The 26,495-nt window shown below is 39.8% G+C and overlaps 1 protein-coding gene across 3 annotated transcripts in view; it reads left to right on the top strand.

Annotated features, from left to right (window-relative positions):
* Hao1 (hydroxyacid oxidase 1) overlaps positions 1–26,495 on the top strand; it is a 113,843-nt gene that overhangs the window by 61,802 nt on the left and 25,546 nt on the right. The window contains exons 5-8 of one of the 3 annotated variants that reach the window (XR_005877434.1): positions 135–226; positions 4,732–4,890; positions 4,995–5,064; positions 7,257–7,291. Coding sequence is in view for 1 of the 3 variants with exons in the window: in XM_005068677.4 (XP_005068734.2) it covers positions 135–226; positions 4,732–4,890; positions 4,995–5,064; positions 7,257–7,327 (392 nt within the window). In the remaining 2 variants the exon portion in view is untranslated. Of the gene's footprint in view, positions 1–134; positions 227–4,731; positions 4,891–4,994; positions 5,065–7,256; positions 8,335–26,495 lie in introns of those variants that run through there. The other 2 variants (XM_005068677.4, XR_005877435.1) reach the window with 2 other exon arrangements.

Below are 26,495 nucleotides of genomic sequence, written 5' to 3'. Positions count from 1 at the left end.
TTAATGATGAAAGTACTAAACAAGATGGGTGGGAGTGACTGAGGTCCTCCTCCCTCTACAGGGATGCTGGAGACTCAAAGTCCAAATCTTTTGTCCAGTGATTCTTTCCATTGAATGGTTTTTGTTTTTTCTAGGAGATGATGCTAGGGAAGCTGTTAAACATGGTGTGGATGGGATCTTGGTGTCCAATCACGGGGCCCGACAACTGGATGGAGTGCCAGCTACTGTGAGTTTCCACTGTGATTTCTCTACATATGTATTTTTAAAATCAGAGCATCATACATGTCTACTGTGTGTGTATGTGTGTGTGTCTGTGTGTGTGTGTGATCACTTATGATAAACTATGTGATGTAAAAGAGAGATCTCAGATTTTCAGTCGTACAGAGTTACCTAAATTAGCAAAATGCTGTTATTTTTAACTAGCCCGAATATGTATATTTATAAACTTGGGGAAAGAGGTCCTTCTAATTAGTAAGGCAGGGACTGTTCTTGTGAGCACAGGTACAGCAGTAGATGATGTATGAGCTGCAGAAGGAGAGAAATGATTCAGACATGGCAATCCAAAAGAAATGAAGGCATACACAATTGAAAGGATCACAAAAGCCTCTGGGGAGAAATAATTTAACTTAGTAGAAGTGAATTGTCTTGTTGATTTGTCTAAGTCTGCAGACAACCTGGGTTTGCTTTATGATTGAGTATAAGTCAGCAGGGAGCACTGGTATGCACACAGTGTTTCCCAAAGCACTGAAGGGTGTGGCCAACCAAGTCAGCACACAGTGGGATTAGCATCTTATCATTTGAAAGCATGAAGCTGGAGGTTGTAAAACCCCTTCTGACGTAGACTTAGCCCCACAGACACAGCACTCTGGGTGATATTAAATGTGGCCCGCAGGTGCGAAGAGGTGGAAAGTGATGCCCTCCTCACAGCAGGGTGGAGAAGTTGCTCACAGCCCAAAGTGCTTGGCCAGATTCATGCCTCACTTGTGCATGAAGACACAGACTTAGTGTGCGGCCAAATTAAGTTTGTTTTCTAAAAATAAAATATAAATCTTATGAAATCAAATCTAACTAGATTTTAAGGGTAAAATATCTAAATGGTGTGGTTTCTTTCTCTCTGGCCAAGGGCATATGGAAATTTATCTAAAAGGGCTTTTTGAGTTGCGGTCTCAGAGACTGTTTAAAAAAAAACAATGCCCCCTCGCTTTGCATGCTCTGTGTATGAGAGGGTATACTTGCCTAAGTTTTGCCTCATACTGGTAGCAAATGTAAGGCCAGTGATGATGAGAGAAATGTATGAAAACACTCAGTCTATGGAACACCGTGTTTTCTTTCCCTTGGTGTATGGGTTTTGCGGTGAGCGGTTAAAAACTTAAAAGGAGGCTATGGTATAAGCCTTTACACTAGATGCATAGAAGCTCTTACTGTCCTGCAGTGGTTGTGACATCATATGCCAGGGTGCAGGTCAAGGATGATATCATGGGAGGATTTTTGAAGTAGGAAGCTTGAGTTTGAGTTATTTTCTTGCCTCCCATAATGTGTGAGAGACAGAGGGGCAAGTCACTCAGTCTCCTATGCCTGAACCTCTCCTGGTATTGTATTGGTTCCATAAAGAATATGTCTGGACTATATGATTCTACATTTTTCTACTTCACAGCATTTCCTTGTACAGAGAAATATTTGCCGCTTGAATTTCTGGACCCGGAATTTAACTTCAGTTTATCTTGACACACTGTTGTCTAGCCTGTATGTCCTTCAAACATCATCATGTGTGTGTGTGTGTGTGTGTGTATTTCAAATTTTCATTGAATTTTGATGTCAAACAAACCCAAAGTACTTTAGACTTACAGAAATAATGTTCTTTTCCACAGTAAATTTCCCATATGCCAAACATTTTCACTGAATAAGTGTTTGTGTTAAGTAGCTGACTCTCAAATTGAGTCCTTAGGCATGTTCTGTACCATCTAAGAAGTGTTTTTTTTAAAGGGGGCACTAAATGTTAGAATGCTTGCTTAGTGTAGAAGACCCTAAGTTCAAACTTCAGCCCCAGGACCACAAAAACACAAAATGAATTGTAAAAGCATGTTAAATGAATTGTAAAAGCATGTTTTATATATGTCATCCTTGAGAGGTACTTGGTATATGAATTGGCTTTCATGGTATAACAAACACATCTGAGCTTAATGGTGAAAACAGCTTCCATTTATTTATGTCCCTGTTTTAATAAGTTGACATTTTGTGCTGAGGACTGTGAGGTGCTGGGTTCTGGTCTTGGCTGGGCTCACTCCTGATGGTATGGGGTCAGCTGTTTATGCAGGAGAGTAGCCTGGTGGAGGATAATCTCACTGTCTCACATCTCCTACTGTATCACAATGATTTATTTTCATGAAGGGGCAGGTTTTCTAAAGGGTCATGCCAGGTCTTAAAATCTAAGATCAGAAGTAACACATTGTTAGAATCTCTCCTGTTCCACTGATGAATGCTAATCACAGTTCAGCTCCCCATCCCATCTCTCTTCCCCCAAGGATAACCCCAAGGAGCATAATCCCACCAAGGAGTGTAGTGGATTGAAGTTTGTGTGTGGAGGAATCATTGGAGCCATTTGGGGGCTTGCTAAATCTCTAGGTTAGTGATTTTCTGATGATGCTGAGTAGAAGCTCTGGAGGGATGTGGGTGTGGTCTGGGGATTGAGGCAGCAACTGGAACTCAGTGACCTCTGCTTTAACTGTTTAATGTTCAGTTTCCTTGGTTGGAACATTTAAGTGTCCTTCTTGAATAACAATTGATGCAATATGGATGCATAGGAAAGGAAAAACAAAAGTGTAAATAGACTAGTGGGCTTGTCTGTTCTGTTTATTTATTCAGTCTGCCCCTCACTCTGTTTCATGTAGTGTGTGCCTAATGAAAGTGCAGCTCTGGAAAGAGAAGAAGTTAGAATTGCTCAATGTCGGATGGTACTTACCTGTCCACAGACATAGAGACACAAATGCAGGTTCTGTTTTATATTCCAGGATTCATATCTTAAGTGTCCTTATTAGTGTACTTCTAGGCCAGGTTAGGCACTGGAAATAACCTAAACAGACTTGATTTGTGTGACTTTGAAAATGTGTATTGAACCCAAGCTAGCTAATATTTTTCTTTGGTTCTGGTTTCAAATGGGGAAATATGCTTAATTATGGCTTGCATCATGGCTTGGAAATTGTAGCATTTATATGTTGATGTAACTTGCCTGAATGTAAAAGGGGACTATGTATAGGTAAGAGAATGTATGTAAATGGATCCGAAGCATGTTTGGCAAGGCATGGAAGCCAAAAGGGAAAGGGGAAAATTACACTACCTGCCAAACATTTAGGGGCCACTTGCCAAGGGTTGCCTCCACTTCCTCCAAATTGTAGCTGTGTTTGGTTTTCAGCCTTTTACATAAAACTCTATTTAAGTTTAGCCACTAAACTTCTAGGAGAGAAGTAGGAAAGCCTTTGAGTGATTTCAGCACAATTATTTCTGGAAAAAGAGCAGTTTAAGTGTGTGGTGGCTTTCACATCATACGTAAATGGAATCAGGACTTCATTTCAGATCCAAACGTTTTGGGACAAATGTGAATAATTTCCATAAATTTTCACCTACATCTAATGAGCCACTTGTATCACATACTTCTGTGGATCTAGGGGGAAGGCCAGTGATTTTAACTGACAATTGCTCCCTTGAAACATCCTGCTACTGGGGTCTTCTGCTTCAGGCTTGGGACTAGCCTGCTGTATGAGTTATAAGTTTTTGGTCCAGCTGGGTGAGGCTTGAATAACTCTGCCTCCTGAGTAGTCTCCCTGTGGCCCAAGCTCTGAGGGAACAAGACCTGCAAATACCTATCTCATGACAAATGACAAAAGTACAAACCTAAGGAGAGATACCTGACATAGCTTCAGGTCTGTGCCCTGAAATGGTTTTCTGCCTCCTCTGCTCACATGTTACTGGCCAAAGTGGATCATATAACCAAAGCCAATGCCAAGGAGTGGGTAAACATGCTCTGTCTATTTTGGTGGGAGAAACTATGTAGATGTCTTAGAAAGGAAATGCATTTAGAGAAGTATTGGGGATCATGAAGGATACTATAAGTTACCATATCATTCTTGTGAGGTTCTTCTACTCTTTGCAGTAAACTAAACCCATTGTCAATGGCCAATTTAGATGGCAATCTTCAAGGTTCACATGGCCATACTCCTGTATCTGGTGGTAAAGTGTTTTCATAGTTATCTAATGCTTATCTGATGTAAAGTGTGTTAGAAGAGAAAATCAGCGAGGAGCCATATTTGCACACTTTATACACCACTGCTTACAACATCTGCTGTGCATTTAACTATTGATCTCCAGTAAATAATATTAAGAATACTCTATGCCAGTAAGATACTTCATTTATTTTATAAAAGAGAGAGCTATGAAAGATCAAGTGATTTAGAATTATGTTTATTAAATTTTTAGACATAATATTTGAATTTACAAAGCAGGAGTAGAAAAATTAATACCCAGCTTAGAAGAAATAGAGACTAATTGATTCCAAATTCACAGTTTCTAGTTCCTAACATTTGCATTTTTTTTCTTCCTGGAGACATAATTCCAACCTTAAATCTACTGGTCTTTTTCTTTCTGTCTGAGCCTTAGTTGGATGGGTTTGAAGTCACTGGAGGTGAAATTGAGAAGTTTTTTTTACACAGTATCACACTGTCCTTCTTTTCTCCTTAGATTGATGCCCTGCCAGAAATCGTCGAGGCTGTGGAAGGGAAGGTGGAAGTCTTCCTGGATGGGGGTGTAAGGAAAGGCACTGATGTTCTCAAAGCTCTGGCCCTGGGAGCCAAGGCTGTGTTTGTGGGGAGACCCATCATCTGGGGTTTGGCTTTCCAGGTAATAGGATAAGAAAATAAACAAATAAAACAAAAACTTTTCATAGTGAAATAGTGCTGAACCAGTTTACGCACCAAACACATTAATATGTTTTACTTGCTTAGGGAGAAAAAGGTGTTCAAGATGTCCTTGAGATACTGAAGGCAGAATTCCGGCTGGCCATGGCTCTGAGCGGTAAGTCTTGGGACTTCTTCAAGTTGCGCTGCACCACTGTAACACAGTAACTGACAGAGAAGACTTACTAGAAGAAAGAATTATTTGAGCTCAGGGTTTCAGAGACTTTCAGCTCATCACCATGGGAAAAACATTGTGGGGCTCATGGCAGAAACTGAACTAGGGGCCAAGTTATAACCTTGGGAGGCACGGCCTTAGTGCCTACTTCCACAATCTAGTCTCCACCTTCAAAAGGCTCTAAGGCCCCCAACGTGCTGCCACCACTGGGAAACAAGTACTGAAAAAAAGAGGCTGTGGAGAACACTAGATACTAGATGATACTAGATGCAAATCCCAGCAGGTTCTTAGTCTCATTTATTGATTTCTTGTTTTCCATGGGCTTTATGCCAAGCTCCTTGGGCGAGAGATGATATGAGGAGGAATAAAATAGATCGTTTGCGACACTGAATTTGCAGCCTTTCTGTTGATGGCTCTAAAGCACAGCAACTTTGGACTGGGAGATTTACAGTGTGCCTAGTTACTTAGCCTTCAATTTTCACAGTACTATCAGGGATGTCTTGGTGCACAAGAGAACTTTAAAGACAGGCATAGTGTCATTCTTTTTCTTACTTCTTGACTCATGACTGCATAGATCCAGCTGGCTGGTTAGTTCTACTTTCTTGACAAGGTGGCAGGTCAAACTCTGTCTGAACCAAGCACCTTGCTCTCTATTACCTGTGCCACTTGGAGCCTCTGACTCCCAGTTCTTTCTCATGCCAAAGTTTCATTTGCGCTTGCCCAAGCTCTCAATACTTGCCTTTTCTTTCACATCTTGACATCCATGGGGGTTTCTCTTTACAGTGTAATTTGAATCTGACCCCCCCCTTCACCACATCCGCTGCCACCGCATGGCTGTCCCATTTTTCTTTCCCTCTTGCAGTGGGCATTAAGGTCTGCTTCTCTAACTTGGTCTACCTGTCTTCTCCAGTTCTTCTTTGATTACAGAAACCAGGGTAGCCATTTTAAACATTAATTTAACTCATGTTCTCCTTGGGTTGGAACCCTCCAATAACTCTTGACTTACTCATCATCTATGCTAAAGTCCTTACAATAGTATATAAGGGCCTGGTCACCCTTTCAGTCATAGGTGTTATCCCCGCTGTCCCTGTTACTGAGCCAAAGCTTCACTTGCCTCTTAAAGGTTCCCTAATTCTCAGACAAGTTCCAGTTTCATGGCCTCTGTGCTGTGTCTTCCCTTTTCCTTGATGCTCCCCAGATGCCTGCATGATGAAGTTCCTCTACCCTTCAAGTTTTCATGTGCATTTTTCATTCACAAAAGGCCTACCTTGCCTGCTCATCTGTCTCCAAGTTCCAGCTTTCTGTCCCCATTCTTGCTGTCTTTTTCTTTAGAACCCATCACTGTCCACAATACACATCATGTATTTTATGTTTCCCCTCTAAAAAATAAAATGCGCGATCAGGTACCTGTCCATCTTTTATCTCTTTGCCTGGTTTGCAATGTTTAGAGTGGTGCCTGGCATGCAAACAATAAATGTTTGTTAAAAGAATTAGTAAGTGCTGTGTTTACTGTGGATTGCTTAGAGTTTGAGTCAAAATGGACCTTTAGCTGCTGCTGCTGCTGCTGGTGGTGGTGGTGGTGGTGGTGGTGGTGGTGGTGGTGGTGGTGTGTGTGTGTGTGTGTGTGTGTGTGTGTGTGTGTGTGCGGGGGCAGGGCGGGGGAGGGAGCTTCAAGTGAATTACCAGTTTCCTCATTTGAAGTTGAAGTGCGATTCAGTTTCTGCAATCCACAAGGTCCAAATAACCTGGATAGCTACAACTCCTGAGATTGTCTCCCTGCTACTGTGCAGCCTGAGCTCGCCAGAACCTTCAGGAGAAGAATGCCATCCTGTGAATCCTCTCTACTCATTTTAATTTGCTGCAGACATATCCTAAACGAGAGCTTTCAGCCTCCGGCTGTCTATTAAATGTGGCAGAAAGAATACACTCTTTGTGTTAATAAAAATATGTGCCAGTCATTTTGTATTAAGGACTGTTTAGGTAATAAAAATGGTCTCATGCCACATAAGATTTGGCAAGCATACCTTGAATCATAAACCTTACATTTGTCAAGTTTTACATTCCTTGGGAAAACGATTACCTGCCTGATTATTATTGCATTCATTTCATATTAAATGTATGCATTATTTTTTCAGGGTGCCAGAATGTGAAAGTCATCGACAAGACATTGGTGAGGAAAAATCCTTTGGCCGTTTCCAAGATCTGACAGTGCACAATATTTTCCCATCTGTATTATTTTTTTCCAGCATGTATTACTTGACAAAGAGACACTGTGCAGAGGGTGACCACAGACTGTAACTCCCCACTTCAATACAAAGGGTGTCGTTCTTCTCCAACAAAATAGCAATCCCTTTTCGTTCATTGCTTTTGACTTTTCAATGGGTGTCCTAGGAACCTTTTAGAAAGAAATGGACTTGCATCCTGGAAATATATTAACTGTTAAAAAGAAAACATTGAAAATGTGTTTAGACAACGTCATCCCCTGGCAGGCTAATGTGCTCGGAAACAAAAGATATCCTCTGGTAAAATTGGAGGTAGTGTGCTGAAGTAAAAGATAATGACCTCACTGTTTATTAACCTGTCTTATGTTTAGATTTCCTTAAGACAGTGGCTCTTACAGTGTGCGCTGGGCTTTGAAATGCTGAAAATGCCCAAAGAAACATGAGGTTTGGATTTGCCATGTTGAGAAAATAGCACTAGGTAGACTTGAAATGGATGGTGGTAATTTGTGACTTTCTAGAGACTTGTCTTTTAGCACCCTCATTCTTTGAAGATAGATTTCCAGCCATCTATCATAGTGTCTGGATATATCTGAATGTGGTGTGATAGTTACTGCATTTGAAAAGGATGTGTCTAGCTCACTTTGGACAATATGGAATTATTTTCACTTTTGAATTCTGTTTATTCCTTCCCATTTTTGAGGTGTTGATTTTCTAGTTCCCCCCTGAACCTTTCTTGATTCTTTCATTTCTCCTTATTTATAGCCACGTTCAGAGTCAAGTACATATTTTGTGGGATTCATGGTGAATAAAGATGTGGAATTCTTATTCAGAAGGAAGCCAAAAAATGCCATTTCATTTTATCATAGTGATTTTCTTAATTGTTGATGTTGTTCTCTTTGTTTATGTTTTTCTTTTCCTATTTAATGGCATTCTTCCTCGAGCATGGGGCAGTAGGTACACTACCATGCCAAATAAAGACTATATAAAGTGACTGTGGTTTTCTCTTGTACCTTGCTTTTCTTGTACATATGTCTAGGACTTGAACAGGGTGGCAGAGGTTGACTCAGTATTCACTCTATTTGTCTTACTAAATATCACTTAATGACACAATTTTGAAGTTAAAATTATTAGTGTTTTAAAGACAATAACCAAAGAGCATCACTTCTTAAACATGAGACCTCTTCTGGTTGTGGAACCATGGACATGTGTTGTGATGATAACACCACAGAGCTGTTAGTTTTAGTTCCAAAGAGAGCTTTTCGCAAAGGGAGGCACACTTGGCTTCTGAAGCAATTTTGTTCAAACATTATGGAATGTTGAACGAAGCAACTGAGAAAGTTGCCATTTTAAAGGATGACTGTTACATTGCTTTATGATTTTGTTTATTCTCTTGTGATCTTCTCCATCTGGCTTCTGAATCCCAGATTATTGCTAAATGACAACAATGTAGACATGGATTTTACTTTTGAAATTATGTCTATGTTTGATTAAAACAAGCAATCATTTACTCTGATAAAAATAGAAACAGTTAGCTTTCATCTTTTCTTCCAGATGTGGAGGAAATGTTATCTTCATATCATATCATGCTATCATTTCTAGTTAATCAGTGAAGTATTCCCAACTGATTACTAAATACTTTTGCTGTTAGTGTGTAATGTTTATTACGGCTACATTGTTGGATAATGCCATCCTAAAATGCTGATAGTAGCTCAGGAAGCGAAGCTCCACAAGAAAGATTTATTCAAATTACAACAAGAATGGATGTAGATGTATAAAATTCCTGTAATTTTTTATGTTATGCTATGAAGATTTCTCTTTATGTCTTCAGGGTTAGACTATGTCCAAAACCCCTTGTTGGGTAATTTTTCTATAACCAGAAAGATACAGTTGTTTAGAGCCATTGAAAACAAATAAGGATACAGGAATGGTCAATGCATTAATGGAATGGATTGATTATACATTCCTTTCCAGGAGTTCTGACATTAAATTTTGTGGTTGTCTTTTCTGTTTCTGACTTTAAAAAAAAACTAAGTTAAGCTTATTATTAAACAAGTGCACAAAACATACACAATCATGATGTACTTTGGAGGTTTTGACACATATACACATATACACATATACATATATACTACTTAAAATGCATCTGTTCTCTGAGTCTTTGAAAATCATTTTAAGAGAAGGCAATAAGGAAAAGATAATTTTGTTAGACTGTGTGTTTGTCTGTTATATCATCTATGGCACAGTGCAGTAGGGAGGTGTACCTTAAACCATGGTTTGCATCAGAACTACTTAAAACAGACTGTTGGGGCTGTCTGCAATGGTTTCTTATCCAACCAGATCAATGATCCAGTCATTGAGTGTGAGTTGTAGGGAGAGTCCGTGTGCCACCTAGATGTACTAGGTACTCTTTAACAATTGATTCTTCCCATTTTATTTTATTTCTTACTGAGGAATAAAATGCCTATATGGATCATGTAAAGTGGCAAAAACCAAGTGTGTGGGCGGATACATTTTTTACATAAGTATAGGTCCATCCTCTGTAGAGCATGATGTAGAAAATTTCCAACATTCATCACAGTACCCTCTCTTTAGGAGTAAGCATCACTGGTGTCTGTGGCCACTGATTGCTGTTGGTTGCTGCTGAGCTGTACATGATGCAAGCCTTGTGGCATGTTCTTGGGTATTTGGGGTCTTCTATTCATTCCATGTGGAAGGCATTCATGCCAACTTTATCAGTAGCTAGTTTTATGTATTGGTATGTAGTGTGCAGTGATCCACTGTAGAGCTTTGCCACAGTAAAGGGATCTCTTCTCCAATTGCTAGGTGTTTGGGTTGTTTCCATGTTGTGTGTTTTTTTCTGGAAGTTGCTTCTGCTTTTCATTAGTGTAAAAGTAGTATTATTTTATGCTTTTTTTCTAGAAAAAAGCTATTCAGTTTGAACACTGAGAAAGTCATGTTCCATGTAGATATTGCCTGCATCTGGTTCAAGAGCACACTAAGTTCCCCCTCTCTGTAACATCTTGTCCTCATAGATGTTTGTTTTTCTCATGGCTGAAATAGTTCTCCCATCCTGATACAAAGTTATGCCTGTGGCCTGTATAGTTTGGGATGGCTGCCAACAGAAATCTCCAGAATTTCCTTTGCTTAAGCTTGCTTATATTCTGCTACCTGGAATAGTGTGGGTGTGAAATAAACTTCCTCCTAACTACCAGGTTTGGGTACCCAGTTCTCAGGCCTGTAAGGGTGAAAACAGTGGGACTGATGCTTCTTAGCGTGCAGTTTGCAAACTACATCTGTATCCTAGCTGTGTTATTCATTTGATTGTTTATCTGGCCCAAACCTTGATGTTTGTGAAACAGCTTGAAAGGGCTGCGGTACATTAGGATAGCATGAGAGGAAGTTGTGGCTTGTTCTCAAAGAAGAAGAAAAGATTCTTTTTTTCTTCTCTGTAGAATTCATAATTTATTTACATGCACTGTGTTGCATGTAAGTTGCATAGCAACAAAAATAAAGTCTGGGTATGAAAATCTGAAGGTTTCATATTACATAAAGATGGAGGACACACTCTGACTTTGTACTCTTTTAAAGTGTGTACCATGCCACTTGCCAATTATAAAAAGACTTCAGGGTGACAATTTATTTTAGGTATTATGTTAACCCAAGTGAAAGAAGGCCACTACTATATGTTTATATGATGGGAAACTTTTTATCCATTCCAAAGAATACAATTTCCTGTCCTTATCCAAATCTAACTTGTGCAATAGGGCTCTTCTCTTTAACTGGATTGTCCGTAGACGGCTGAGGGAAGGAAAAAGATGCTTCTACAAACAAATCATTTCCTGTTTGCTTCTCTAAGGATAATTATCCAAACCTAGATAATGACAAGTTTCAACTGAAAATTCTCCAGATTCTTCTGAATGTCAGGAATTGGGGAACCCTAGATGAAGAAATGAGAGGGCTGGGGTGTCTCTAAGCAGCATGCTTGTTTTCACTTTTTCCATTGATTCAGTGTGGCTGGGGAAAAGACTTTGGCCCATTTCCTACCTGTTTCCCTTCTTTGAATCATTTATCTTTGGGGCTGATTTGTTTTCCTTTGCAGTCAAGCTGGCCTTTGTTCCTAAGTGTGGCATCTTCTTACTGATGGAATAATTGACAGAAAGGGCTTTTCCATCATATGCCAAAATTTCCTAATCACACCCACTGCATGAAGGCCAAGGCTAGCCTCACAGGAAGCCATGGATTAAGATAGTGAAGACTTGAGTGCCTGGATCTGTGAACCATAATTCAATCTGATGTACCTTGTAATCTCATCTATGAAATGAGGACTAGTGTCTGTACAGCATATCAGGTTATTATGAGCATAACAGGGAGAAATGGAAGAAATGTATTGTGAATAATAAAATGATCTTAAAAGGGAAATATTATTAGCAATACCTAGTAATTTGGGGGGGCTAATTTAACAAGGACGAATGTACATTTTATGTTTACTTAGGAGGAAGTGACTTTGGGGTAAGAGCAATTATTTAAAAATTCAAACAATTCAACATAAAAAATAAAAATTACCAGAAATCCTAATACATGAAAATAACCTATTTATGTTAGGGCTACCATCTCAGAAACTGCTGTGTATATTTAAGAAATGAAAGCTGTATAGGTAGATGGAGAAAACTGTCTTTTTGAAACAGGGCTTCATGTTGAGTGTCATATTTAAGTAAAATTTCATTTTAATTTAGTAGAAGAGAACATGAAACGTAAGAAGATATTCTTAAAATTAGAGTGTTTCCCTTGGAAAAGAGATGCTATAGCTTACGATGCACAGCCTGTGTATTTTAAAATCATGAAAAATTAAGGGTTTGGGGAAGTTTTTGTTTATGGCACACACACATTTCTTTTACAGACATCATTTGTTGACCTACTGCGGTGAAGAAGCAATGAGACTCTCACACGTATTCCTCTGTTTTCTTCCAATTTTGTGAATAAGTTTTTTTTGTTGTCACAGTACCAAGCATGCCTTTGTATCAGTAATGCTGGTCTAAACAGCAGCTACTTCCCATCTCCCCTAGGTTCTGGTCCTTCTTTGATATTCTTGTTTCCTAGAGTCATTGACTAACTGTTAACTGTGGTTCTGTGTGTTTAAAAACCTTGCATGTTAGAGTTCTTTGTCTAGGTATCTGGCACTATCACTGACCAGTAGGATGTGAGGATAACTGTAAGAAATGATGTATGTGTGAGTTGTTATTAAAGCAGGAGCAAGAAGTATATGCATCATGTGTTGTGATAACCACTCTTGGAAGCCTCAAAGGAACGAAAAAGTATAGTAGACAGAATGAAGAATGTCTGGTCAAGAACAAAGCCCTGTATGTCAAATACCAAAGTAGGATCTGGTATGAAACCATTTTCTAAGGAATTCTGCCACATATTTGGTATCTACAAATTTCTTTATCATTTGAACAAGTACCATTACCCAAGTCAAGGATATCTTTTTGACCCTAACATTCACTTATTTGTGACTACTATGTCAACAGTCTTAGTGTAAACAAGCAAGTCTCTCAATTAAATATTAAACCACAGGGATAGATCGTAACTCTCCCCAAGACAAGATGGTAGTTTTTCTTTTACATTTCTGTTCCAATATTAGTTTATATTCTAACTCTACTGTGTAGTTAGTTACTTGTTGCTATAATAAAATACCTGAGACAATAAACTTAGAGGAGGAAACAGGTTCTTGGTTCTTGGTTTCAGAGACTGCAGTCCATCATCATCTTTTCCTTTGTGTTGCATCTTGATGAGGCAGCATGCCCTGGGAGAAACACGATGAAAAGGCTCGGATCCAAACAGCCCCATCTAAGATTTGACAACCTCAAGTAGGCCCATCTCTCAAATGCTGCATTTCCTGATGGTGCAGCATGCCCTGGGAGAAACGCGATGAAAAGGCTCGGATCCAAACAGCCCCATCTAAGATTTGACAACCTCAAGTAGGCCCATCTCGCAAATGCTGCATTTCCTGATGGTGCCACAAAATAGCAACAACGCCTTTTACCATACGTGACTTTGTCAGACATCTAGATTTAAGACTTAACACATACAATGTAGTTTAAACACTAAAGAATAGTATGTGACACTCTTGAAATTTTTTAAATATGTGTTTAAATATAATCTGGGTCATGGTGTGAATACGCCGGAAAACAATATATTTATTTATCAGAGAGAGAGAGAGAGAGAGTCGCACAGACCAGGAGTTAGAATCTTGGCTGGCTTCCAGGAGAAAAAGGGGAAGCCCCTTTTCCTTTCACTTCCTTTTATCTACCTTGACCCCGCCCTATTGGGCGGATAGCTTTGTGGGGTTCACTCCTACACTCCTGTTTTAAGTTGTATTTTTTAAAGCAGTAAAGAAGATGAAAGATTTTGAAAAAAAACCTCCTGTTTCATTTGACTCAACATTATTAAACTTCACTGTTTTCAACATTCCCAAACACATAACCATTAAAACAGCAATAACTACAATCTAGTAATACTCATGGTGTAGGCATAAGTGAAACCTCAGTCTATCAAGGAAAAAGCGATAACATGATTTATTTCACTCAACTCTTAAATAGTCACAATTAGGCAAGGACAGTCAATACAAAATCCAAAGTTTAATATATTTGAAAGGCTGCCATTGGATCAGCTGGTAGATTTGTTCACAGAACTGTAAAAACAACTGCCTGCTCCCCACTGAATATACCACATGCTTTGTTGTCAAGTAAACACAATTTAAATGAAATCCACAGATTTTTCCCCAAACCTCATTGAAGATAAATGCTTCTTGGCTGATCTTCGTCTAGGTCTGTGAACAATTTCTTCAGGATTATTCGATTGGTTTTCAACTCTTTTGCCATCCTCTGTCCATCTTGCATCAGACAGGCAAATTATGGAGAAAATGATGCGTGTGTAAACAGAGAAACAGGGGAAAAAAGGTCTCTGGGAAGCCAGACTGCCCAGGGTTCTCTGACTCTCTGACTCTTCTTAGGAAGGCTGCAGTTAAAGGGCACAGGGCATACATATCTCATGTGCCCTGCTTTGAAATGGTCTCTCCAGAAACTCAGGAAGCTCTTTCTTGCTGTGGGTAAGTGAAGGAAATAACAACACACACTTGAAAACATTTTACTAACTGTGGTATGTGATGAATCAATCTGAATTTTTACTCTCTAATGATTTCCCCATCCATACACCTTCTTGATGCTGGAGGCTTTTAGTTTTCCTGTGATTTCTATCTTGTCCAATAAAAGAAAAATTAAAGAAGTACCAGTTACAATGAAAAGTGAACAAGACTCACATCATTAAAGATTTAACCTCTTATTACTTTCAATGCATCTTACATTCTTTTGTTCCTTGAAGTTTTTGACTGTTGGTCAGAAATCAAACATAAACCAAGGATCTCCAGTAGTCTTTCCAATGTAAGACTCACTATGGTTTTCTATTCTACCTTCATTGTAGTTGTGTTTTCTTCAGTCTACCAGTAAGAAACAAAAATTGCATACATTAGAATCTGAGAAATGTTCACATTCAGACCCAGTTTGCACTACCTGCCTCTGCCTCCTGAGTGCTGGGATTAAAGGCATGCATCACCAACGCCTGGCACAACTGGAAAAATTTAAAGTAGTAATATTACAAGAAAAATTATAAGAACATTTATTTTGTATATGCATCTAAAAGTACAAAAGAGCATTTATGATCACAAACTGTTATTATGAAAGTTTCTGATTCATAAAAAATAGAAATGATAATATAGTAGTAGTAAAGAGTATGGTTTTTCTTAAATATGGATTACAACATTTAAAAGTCCTTTGATTCTTTAGTAAACATCAGATTAAGATTGATAAACATCAGAAATTTAACAGAGTGACAGAATTTTAACATTGCTTGGAGCATGGTAGTCATATATCCAAATGTCATATGCATTCTTCACACAGTTCAGATAAAGAATTCTGTAGACAGAAATAGGGCAAAGGCATGAGATGCATGATAATCATGCTGGAGTTGTCTTAAAACAAAATGTATAATTAATATTTCTCCAATGCTTCTGAAAAAATTCATTGTATTTAAGCATGTTAAGGATGCCCCGCTGAGATGCTATAACTCATGGTAACTTGTTGAAGGTAAGACACAAAGAAAGTGGAGGGAAAGGAGCTAGTAACTTAGAAAAACACAAGAATGAGGAAATCTCCAAGCCTTAGTAATAGTATGGTTGTCGGGAATATGGTTTGAAAGCAGCAATGGCTCTCGGGATTCTTCCGGTCTCGTTCCTCCAGAGTGTTGCCTTTGTGCTTTTGTGTTCCAGACTAGCAGCTTCCTCTTACAGTCAGCTGCCTGTAGTTCCCCAGGCTCATGTCTCCTGCATTTGTTGCCAAGAAAACTTCACCCTGGTTTTTCCATCTCCTATTCAAAATGAAGAAACTGAAATCACATTGGTCACTTATTCATTTCTTGACCTGCCATATGTGGTTGGGAAGAAAAGCTATTAAATGAATAGGGACACTCTAGGTCCTCTCATTGTTAAGAGGGAAGAGAAGAGTTAATGTTGCTCCCAATGTATGATGTCTTTACTGACAGTAAAACAATAGATACTCTATAGGAACAATGCAATTTGTAGTAAAATACATCCCATGTAATGCTTTTGACATGCTTCAAAATATCACTTGTTATGTGAAATTCAAGTTTAACTTGGCACTCTGTACTGGTTGGTATATGTGTGTGGGAAACCTGGCAACCCTATCTTTGTGCCGTTTAACAAAACCAACTCCTGTTTTCTGACTATATTTTCATTAAAAAAAAAGAAATTCTGGAAACATACAATCAGCCATCTGTATCTGTGGGTTCCATATCCATGAATCCAACCAACCATTGGCTAAACAAACTTATGCTTGCCTTGAGTGTGTGCAGATGTTTTTTTTCTTGCCTTAATGCACAAGCACTACAGTACAATGACTGTAAATCATTTGTATTTTGCCATCTATTTAGTTATCTAGAGATGATCTTACATATATAGTAGGGTAAGTATAGTTTACAGGCAATTCCTGTGTCTTTTTGTCAAAGAGACTTGGACATCAGTCCAATTTAGTTTCTGTAACAGTTCTAGAATGAATTCTCCTTTGAAACCAAAAGAAGATGCACTTATTCTTTGGTTTTAATCTTGTAGTGCCTTGTGAATGTAGCATCCTAGGACAACTTTGAAATGATGATGTGTAGGAGCTAGTCTGAAGTCAAAGTAGTGTTTTTCTTTGTTTGCTCAATCTTTCATTGGTGACCCTGAATGAGGTTTTCAATTTAAGCTCATGGAATGACGGAAATTAAACAAAGTGAATTTTCTCATTCTTCCAAATTTACCTTCTTGTTTGCTTTCTTCTTGGCATGCCTAAATTATTCCCATACACTTAAAGTGGAGTACTGGGCTTTGATGAGACCCACCTGCTGCTAAGCTGTTTTAAGAAGTTAATTACTTTTCCCAATCGAGGTATTTATTATGCAAGGGTTGGATACAGATGCAATATAGGGAAGGGCTGGGGTTCTGTGGGCCTGATGAGAAATCCAAAATCTTGTTCCTTCATTTGAAGTTTAAAAAAGAAAACTCACCCAGAAAGTGTATGGCTTACTCAAGATCAGTTAACTAACTGTAGCAGAACCAGCACTAACTGGTAAGCTTTACTACAACAAAAACAAGATTAAGTTATAGGAAATACAAAATCTATTAATTTGAATACCTGGCATGACTCCCCTAATCAGTCTAAATAGAACTATACATTTCAGGTAAGTAGTACTTAAAATTGGTCAGCTTTAAAATGGAATAATTGTGTGTTCCATTTTACAATGCTGAAGGCACTTTATGAAGCAAGGAAGGTACAGTAACTCTCAAGATCAACACTGAAAGGAATTCATACTGGAGCTGGATATAGCTGGTACAATGGAGCCCTCAGTTCCAAAAGTCACCCTGATACTCTGCTTGGGGTGTGCCTCTCCTGGTCTGAAGCCCTCTTACTCTGTCCAGTTTGCTGATGATGCAAAAGGCAGAGAAATTGAATCATTCATAAGCAGATCTTGTAAGTCACTGTCTATAAGGCCATATTCTTCCTTCACACCATGAAAGCAATGAGTATTTTAATGAGCTATTTTTGGTATTGTGATGTTTGTTATATTAAATGAAAAAAGTTTCAGAAGAAGATCAACAACAAATTCTTTTCTCGGTTACTCTATGTCAGAATGTTCAGTATCAGGCTAGAAGGTTAGAGGGAGAGGAATTTTTTCTTTTCTTTTTTTTTTTTTGCCTTTGCTAACTCAGTTGGCTTCGTGGCTGTCTCTGGGTATATATGACAATCCATCATTGCTGTCTCCTGTGTAGCTTTCCTACAGGTCATTGCCTGTGTCTCCCTCCAATGGCTCTTCATCAGCCTTGTTCTGGTAAAGACTGGAGCCATAGAGAATACAGTTGAATACTTGCCTCTGGCTCCCATTCTGGCCTTTGGCAACACCAGACACCAGGATGGAGACAGAGACAGGAATCTGGCTATGAGTGCCTGTTCCAATTAGGTTTCTTGCCAGCTTAAATTCTGGTCCCAATTTGAACACCTGAAACTCCATTCTCCATCCCTTTGATTCCATGGCTTAGACAAATATTTCCACTGTAAGATATGGTAAGTGGTGAAACCTAGGAAAATAAAACAACACATAGGTCCTTGACAGTGCGAAGATACTGACCAGCACATATACTTCAAAGCTCATAGCTTGTAGTGCAGAATAGTTTCAGGAAGCCTTTTCTATGTGTGCCACTTAGAGTGACACTTTGTATAAATGCCCCTCAAGGTTTAGATCTATCCAAGGAGGAACTTATATGTAACATAGACATCATTTCTCCAGAGACAAGGAAAGAGCAGACACTGAGTTTAGTAAAACACAGTAACAACAAAGTTGAGAGCAGAATGTTGAGCGTTGACAAACTTACCCATCTCCACAGAAACATGTTTGTACACTCCTGGATGATGGGTTCCCAATACTGACACTGTCTCTTGGTTCCAAAATTCATACTCAATTTTTTACTAAAATTTCTTTGAGCTAGAAACTGGAAAATTAAGAGTCCATATCCAAAAGCAGTAATTTGTGGCAAATATGTGTTAGAGAAAGACTAATTGCATCACAGGCAATCCCTTCCCCTCTCCTCCCATTTTGTCTCAGCACTGAGGACCTGTTTGAAGTGCTGTTATTCAAGAACTTTCAACATCCTCTCTGAACACCTGTCTGGATAATTAGTCAAGCAGTAGACAGAGATCAAAGCTCTGGCTATTTTCTCTTCTCTTTGAACAATAAGTGCCCCAGGTATCTGTCTGGAAATTGATATAAAAAAAGACCCTGCCACAGTGGCATTTAAAAAAAATCCTGCCACAGTGGCACCCGTTCGTAGACCTGCTGATGTTGAGCTACTGACATATGCACCCGTTATGTCAAGGCATCTAAAAGTTTTAAAGCTTGGCAAAGCAATGTTTTTCTTTTTCCTCTTCTATAAGCCCAGAGTAAACATTAAGCAGACAGTGTTTCTGCTTCGAGCATTAAAAGGAAAAGGGTCTGAATCTGTAAAGCCTTCGAGTACTGAGGGGGCAGTTGGAAAGGTGTCCTTTGGCTGGGAGCTGCTTGGAGAAGTTTGGAGAAGGTGCCATATTGTGGATGGGGACAGAACGAAATTGCGTAGTCTCATTCATAACTTCACAGTTGCTAACATCAGCTGATGAATATTTATGTTACTCCTGGCTTAGACCAGAAAGACAAATAAGGGGCGAGGTGGGGGGAGTTAGGAAAAGATTGGCTGAACTCTGTGGGATTTTTTTTAATCCAACACTTTCCATGCTCCATGCGTGAGCAGTAGCCCTGAATGAAGTCATTCTGCTCAGGGGCCCAGCCTGGGAGAGCAGCCTGTTCATTAGGGCTCTGCTGTGATTGAACCTTGTACATTCATGAGGTCTTGGAAGGGAAGCCCCTTTCCTTAAGCCAAACACATGGCATACACAGCTACCTTATTATTGTTGGTTTTTTGGGGGGGTAAATTATTGAAAATTGCTCCTTTCTGTATAATAACTTTGATAGTTCAAAGAGTGAGTGAAGGAGAGCCTTTCAAATATCTTGTACAGGAGCAATTCTAGTCTAGATTAATATTTTACTGAGTGACAGTTTCAGAAAAGAGCATTTTCACATGTATGTAAGCAATTAAATAGCTCTGGCAATTATCATAGTTAAGCAAATTATTTTCTTAAAATGTTCTGTAGTTTTTATTTGAGGAGAATTGCCTCTGATCTCTAGCCGAAGAAGTAATCACACTTGATCACTTGGACAATTCCTCTGTCCCTCTTTGGGCTGCTTCCTTTGACCATTAGTGTTGCCTTCCTGCTTCCTTTTGTCATAACTGTCACCTCGAGCTTAGCCTGTGGCTGTAGAAACAAGAAAAGGAAACTCACTAAGATGGGAAAATGCTTTCAAAGAGCTAATATATCTACTATTGTTTTGCTTGAGGAGAAGGCTAAAGCATTTAGCCACAGGGAAATTGTGATAACCATGTGCATTTCAGTGCTTTATTTTATTTTCATTTTTCTCAGTGCCACTCTCCAGCAGGTATGGAGAGGCAGGTGTCCACAGTGGGGGGTCCAGGGAAACACTTCCTCCAGATGAGGGTACAGCCCATGCAGTTTTCCAAGGAACCACTCCCAAGAGACATCAGGAAGTCAGGTAACAATGAGGAACAGAGCAAATCTAAGCAGGGTACAGCAAAGGACCCTTGGGGTACAGTTCTCCCTGAGAGTTTGTCTCATTTTGAATGAAGGTGTTGCTTAAGTTTTGGAGAGAGGGTAGTAGTTTGAATGAAACTAGCCCTCTAAAACTATAATAAGTCCCAAACTAAATGTTTTTTTTAATGAGTTGCCCTAGTCATAGTGTCTTTTCATAGTAATGGAAAAGTAACTAAGACAGAATGTTCATACCAAGAGTGCCTGACCATACTGCTGTTTGGTACTTCTGATTGGGAAAGGGGTTGAACACTGTAAGTGGAGTTTAAGGGGTCATCCTAGTAGGATCTTGGAAAACAACTATGCTGAGAACAATGTAGACTATGGAGGCCCAGGCTAAGAGGCTTTAGAGGGCAACAATGTTACCAGGTATGCTAGAGACCATTATTGTAATATTTTTGGCAAAGATTGTGGCTGCTTTCTGCCCTGCCCTAAGAATTTATTTGAGGCTAACGTGGACAGTTTTGAACTAACAGCATTGGTGAATAATATTTCAATATCGCCTTATATTAACTGTGTCACGTGGTTATTAGCAAATAGTCTTATTAAAATCTACAAATGAAAAAAGAGCAAGCAGGGCAGAAAGAAATGCAAATTGTATAGTTTGAGGGGAAAAAAGAGCATCAGGGAGTGCAGCATTGGAGCCAAAGTCTTTTGGTGCTGAGAGGGCAAAAAAGGAAGACCAACACAGGCACAAAAGAGCAGCAAGAGCAGAGCATCAAGAGTTTCTGTTTGGCGGTCAGCTGATGGCTCAGCGGGCAAAGGAGCGTGTCACCACACCTGGTGACTGGAGTTTGATCCTTAGAATTAACGTGATATCAGGAGAAAGTCAGCTTCCACAAGTTGTCATCCAAACACACACACACACACACACACACACACACACACACACACACACACACACACACACACACTCCAGGCACTCTCTTTCTGCCTCCAAAGTGCAGATCACAATGGAAGCTCTGAGCTACTGTTCCAGCACCATGACTGATCATCTAAAAACAACATTTCAGAAACTATCCTAAGAATGTAACAGACCAAAAGTATGGTCTCATTTTATTATTGTTCAAGGATCAAGGAAGCATTTATTTACCTAAGCATTTAAGCCAGAGGATGCATAGTTTTATGTGCATCTTTAGACTCCTAAGACTGATTAGAGCAATTGCACAAGTACATAATACAGATGACGATCCTGGTTCATAGCAATCATTATCTTCTATTGATAGTAAGATTTCATGGAAACGAATAACAAGGCAGATGCTTAAGGGACTTCACTGAAGACATTCCCGGAAGTAAATGATGATTACATCTAAATGACATTTATCTGAAGTCAGGACAGCCAGATCCCACCTCAAAGTGCATTGAACTTCAGAGCTAGAGAAGGTGATGGAGACTAACATACTTGGCTCTTTGTCCATTTGATAACTTTCTAGCAGAACTTAGTTGTTGGCCACTCTGATGTTGTAGCTATGATATCATTTAAGGATGGAAGCATCACGGCTTTCTCTGCTGCTTGTTCTTGGTCCCATCTGGGTTAATATTGTGAAATATTCAAAGATCATTTAATCAATTTTGGAATTCTAAAAACGTATTAACAGAATTTTGACATTTCCTACACACCAAGTAGCAAAGCTAGAATGGCAAGGAGCTGTAAAGTCAGAGAGCTTTAAGCTTCATGTTATCAGCCCTGAGATTCCCTATACCAGGCCTAGGGAGATGATTCAGTGGCTAAAGTGCTTGAATTATAAGCAAGAGGAGGGAGCTCAGATTCCCAAAGCCCTCACACATGCTGCCTGGGCATGGTGCTCAAACTGAAATTCCAGCCCTTGGAAGCAGACAGGATTCCCGAACAAACTGGCCTGCATGCCCATCATATATCTATTGCATCCTCTCCTCCTAGGTGACCTGCTCTTCTAGGTGAATCCTTGGTCTTCCTTGTCTCTGCAACATAATGAATATAATAGATTTTTTAAGCATATAGGAGACATACAAGAAATTATTGTCAAGAAGTGAAAATCTTGCTGTGTGAGAAACACATTAGTGGATCCCAGAGCAAAAACAACAATGACACTAGGGTTATGACAGATGTGAGGTAGCACACGATTCTCGATGCAGTGGAGTCTTTAGCGATTTCCTCTCCTTTTTGCCTTAGTTGACCTGCATGCTAACTCCAGAGTAACTCATGTTCTGCCTGTAGGTGGCGAGATCTGACTTCTTTTCACTGGTTCCTAGACTCAGAGCTAGGGTATGTTCCACAGGCCGGTGAGGATGTAATTTGTAGTTTGATGAGGAAGCAACAGGGGCTAAATGAGCACTCACCTATTACTATTATATTTCCTGCTGAAAACATTCCTGGAGGCACAGAACATTCACGATGAATGCGTACTCAAGGTTGATGTGGAATGTGAACTTGGTCTACTCTCTGGGACACAGTTCAGTCATTAAAATAAGGCTGAGGGAAGTTTGTATTTCAATTAAGAGTGGCTGATTAAGAGTATTGTAGTCATTAAAGAGAAAATTAATGAGCAGATGATATCAAAAGTATAAAACGATACTCTTAAATGACTACAATTTTGCTGTTTATGTAAGATTTCTTAGCCCTAACCAAGACCACCAAGACTTTTCCCCCTTGTTTCTTTTCTCTGTGAAATTTCATAGTGGTATTTTATTCAGATATAAGATATTTATTTAACTTGTATACAAGGTGTGAGGTATGAAATTAAATTATATGAGTTTTATATAATTGTCAAATGCAACATTTTGAATTCCAACATTTCTCTGTCCAAATGCCTTTGTGTTGTTGGGGGAGAGAAGCATATTCCACACGCTGGCTAGTCTCTGCCATCTTTGTTCTGTTGCATTGTCTGTCTATTCTTCGTTGTTGCAGAAGGATCCTTATTTTTTAAACTTGGACAGTGTGAAAGTGGGTTTCCCTACAAAGAGATTTGCGGGTATTTTGTTCCCTGTGTGAACTTCATTAGATGTTCAGTTTCTGCATCAGCAGAATACAGAATTTTATGGACACTAGTCTAAGTCCATCACGACTCTTTTTCCCATTACCCCATCGCCTTTTTCTCTGTTGGTCTGCTGCTCTTTCAGATTCTATTCCTGGTTCATGTCCACTCCACCTCTGGCCAATAGGTGGGGCTGTGCAGCAACACATACGCTTGTTGGTTTCTTACATCTTTTAAAATACTGGATTATGTCATTTGCCAGTTCCATGACTTCTGTCAACACTGTGAAAAATGATCACTAAATTGTTACTAGAACAACAGTCTCCAAGCCTCTTCCCCTGATCATCGAAGTCGAGGCTTGAGTTCGGATGCTTAATCTTCACACTGTCAAGAGTTAAAAGCCTTCCAGTTATGAAAGGAGAATTCAAAACAGGGAACAGGAGAGAGGAGGCACAGGGAGGTGGAAAGGAATCAGGATAAAGTGAGTATAAAAATGCCATAATGAAGTCCATTGCTTTGTATGCAAATATGAAGACTTGAGGCAAAGAAGGCAACAGGGGATAGTGGCCTTGAAACCCCACAACACAGCTTAATATGAATATGAGTTGGAGTTTGTTTATCAAAGAGTAAAAACAGAGATGGCTCTGAAGAATACAAGGGGCAAGCTAGCCTTGATGCTCAAAATAAAATTCAAGGTTAGTTTGTTTGTGAATTCCTGAGCCAGCTGGCTGTCCTGGCCCAGTATGACTTTTTGTGGTGACAGCTGTTCCTACCAGGATTTGATGGCTGGGCGTGGCGAGGACAGAGCTGGTGGTTTTGAGATGAGCTGGAAATGGGAGATGGGTTGCAAGGATGGATTCTGGTTTCCTTAAAGAGGAAATCCACAGGTTTCAGATCTTCTCGGCTGAAATCATAGTTTCTGTGGCTGCTCTTAATGCTTTCTGGGCAAAGTGAGGTAGGAATGAGCGGTCCGTTGTTACTTTTTGTCCCCTCAGGTTATGATTTAATGATGGGTGGTTCCATTTCCAAGAGTTAGCACACTCTGAGGGTTTCCAGAAAGGGCACTATACTAGTCTGCAAAGAATCTACCCTGTGCTCTCTGGCCAAGAGCCCCCAGGGTGCTATGAAATCCTATTTCCTTTCCTTAGTTCCCAAAAGCCAGAGGAAAGCTCTCCTTGGGGTTGATGGCATCATGCTGGGGTTTCTACATGTAAATGCTGACACTCACTCCACAGTGCTTCATGGTTTCAGAGTAATTTCAGACATGCAACTCTTAACTCTTTCTTCAGAAGACAGAAACTCAAAATAGGACAGCAAAAGCCAAAGATGGAGAAAGCCACAATGAAAGAAATGCATGAAAGATTACACTTTGGTGTGTCAACTAAATCCCATATAGAGTCCACCTGACAGCACTGCTTCTGCTCACTTCCCAGTCTTCCACATCTCAGCCACCTCACACCCTGTCCCAACTGGTCAGCCCCAAACTTTGGCGCTGCTCTCTTTGACTTCCCTGATCTATAAGCAAGGCCTGTTGGCTCTGACTTTCAAGTGTCACTGGAATCTAAGCGCTTTCCATCACCTTCTTTGGTTAACCCTGGCCTTTTGTGACATCATTTCAAGCCTGCTCTGTGGACAACAGTTTTCTAGGATTCCTCTGTTTCAATATTGTCCCCACTTCAGTTTAATTTCAACGTGCTAGCTACAGAGACACCATTAAAATCTAAGTGGGCACCTCTCTCTTCACTCCCCATTTCATTGGAAGGAAGAAAAAGAACTAATGGTGGGGAAAGTGCCATGCGAATGGCAAGCTCAATCCTAGGCCCTCACTTATGTCACTTACTGGTCATGCTCTGCCATCCTGGGCTCTTGCTTCTTTCTACATCTATAAAAAATCTGCCCACCATCAGATCTGCTCACCTGATCTTTCCTTCAGTCATTTTTCTGCATCTTCACTCGCTGCCACTTTCTCAACTTAGTCTTCTCTGGCTGAGCGATTTCAAATGCACCCTCTGGGAAGTCTGGCTGGCTGGTTCAATAGGCAAAGATGCTTGCTCCAAAGCCTGCTGCACCGAGTTCAGTCCTTGGACACTATATGGTCGAAAGGGAGGGCTGCCTTCTACAAGTTGTCCACTGACTTCCACATTTGAGGTGGGCATACATGTGCATGAGCACTTGTACACACACACACACACACACACACACACATGCACACAGAGAAACACACATACACACAAACATTCACATACACACTAAACAGATACATAATTGTAATAAAATAAAATCTGTCTAGCACTTTCTCATAGTTTAATTGGATATTTTTCTTTTAGCACTTATGACAAACACGTTTTGTTTTTGCTTATTTATTTATCTATTTATGTATTTATTTTTGTAAACCAAATCTCCTGCTTAACTTCCTAGAACACAAACCTCCTAGATCAGGTATTCTGAATCATTTTGTTCATTATCCCAGTCTCCAAACTTAAACCACTCTTGCTATATACAAGACCCTCAATAACCACAGACCCCAGACTGTGCTGTTCTTCACTTAACTTCTGTACTTTAGAGTCCCTGGTAGATTTGTCAAAGAAGAGGACTAATGATTCCTTTGATTCCCGAGATCGCAAAATTCTCTACTTAGCCTAGAACATAGAAGTCAGTGCCGTGCTACCATGGGTGAAAGATGCAGTTGCGTGATCTTACTCCTGGAGCATCCCCATTCTTCCTTGTTTAAGTGAGTGTAAGTCTTCAAGTCTTCACCATATTTGGGGACACACTGGCCTGGTGAACAGTTCTCTCTTAATTCTGCAAATATGTAGTGAACATAGTCTGTATTCTAGACATCATTCCAGGAAATGGTTCCAGCTTAGAACCTCTCATGGGTGAGAGAGGTGAATAAACTTAAGCTTGGACTGCAGTGTAATATGTTCCTCCTAGTCATTTATTTGCTTTCGGTGAATGCAGAAGACAAAGGAAGATGCTTCTGGAAGGGGACTGAAGAGCTCTCAGGGGAAGTGACTCACACTGCAGAGGAGGCAACTGGGCAGATGAATGATAGAGGACACTGTAGACACACAGACATCTTGGCCTGTGTCTAAGGCAGTGGCCAGGCTTTCAATTTCTCTTAAGATATTTCACTGCCATCCTCTATGCTAATGGGGAGGAGGGAGAGGTTTGGGAGCCACTGGTTTCCCAAGGAGCACCTGGCCTCCTTTGTGTAACTCTTTCCTGTATTCCTAGAACAGTGGCTTTCTGGAGAGAAGACAAATGTATTTTACATTTGTTAGTGTAGATTTCCTTTTAAAATAGTGTAAATAAACCAGGCGGTGGTAGTGCATGCCTTTAATTGCAGTGCTTGAGAGGCCGAGGCAGGTGGATCTCTGTGAGTTCAAGGTCAGCCT

This window comes from Mesocricetus auratus, unplaced genomic scaffold (assembly GCF_017639785.1).
Source record: "Mesocricetus auratus isolate SY011 unplaced genomic scaffold, BCM_Maur_2.0 Super-Scaffold_100004, whole genome shotgun sequence".
NCBI lineage: Eukaryota > Metazoa > Chordata > Mammalia > Rodentia > Cricetidae > Mesocricetus > Mesocricetus auratus.
The sequence above is the reverse complement of the archived record's forward strand: the minus strand, read 5'-3'. Positions and strand labels throughout refer to the sequence as shown.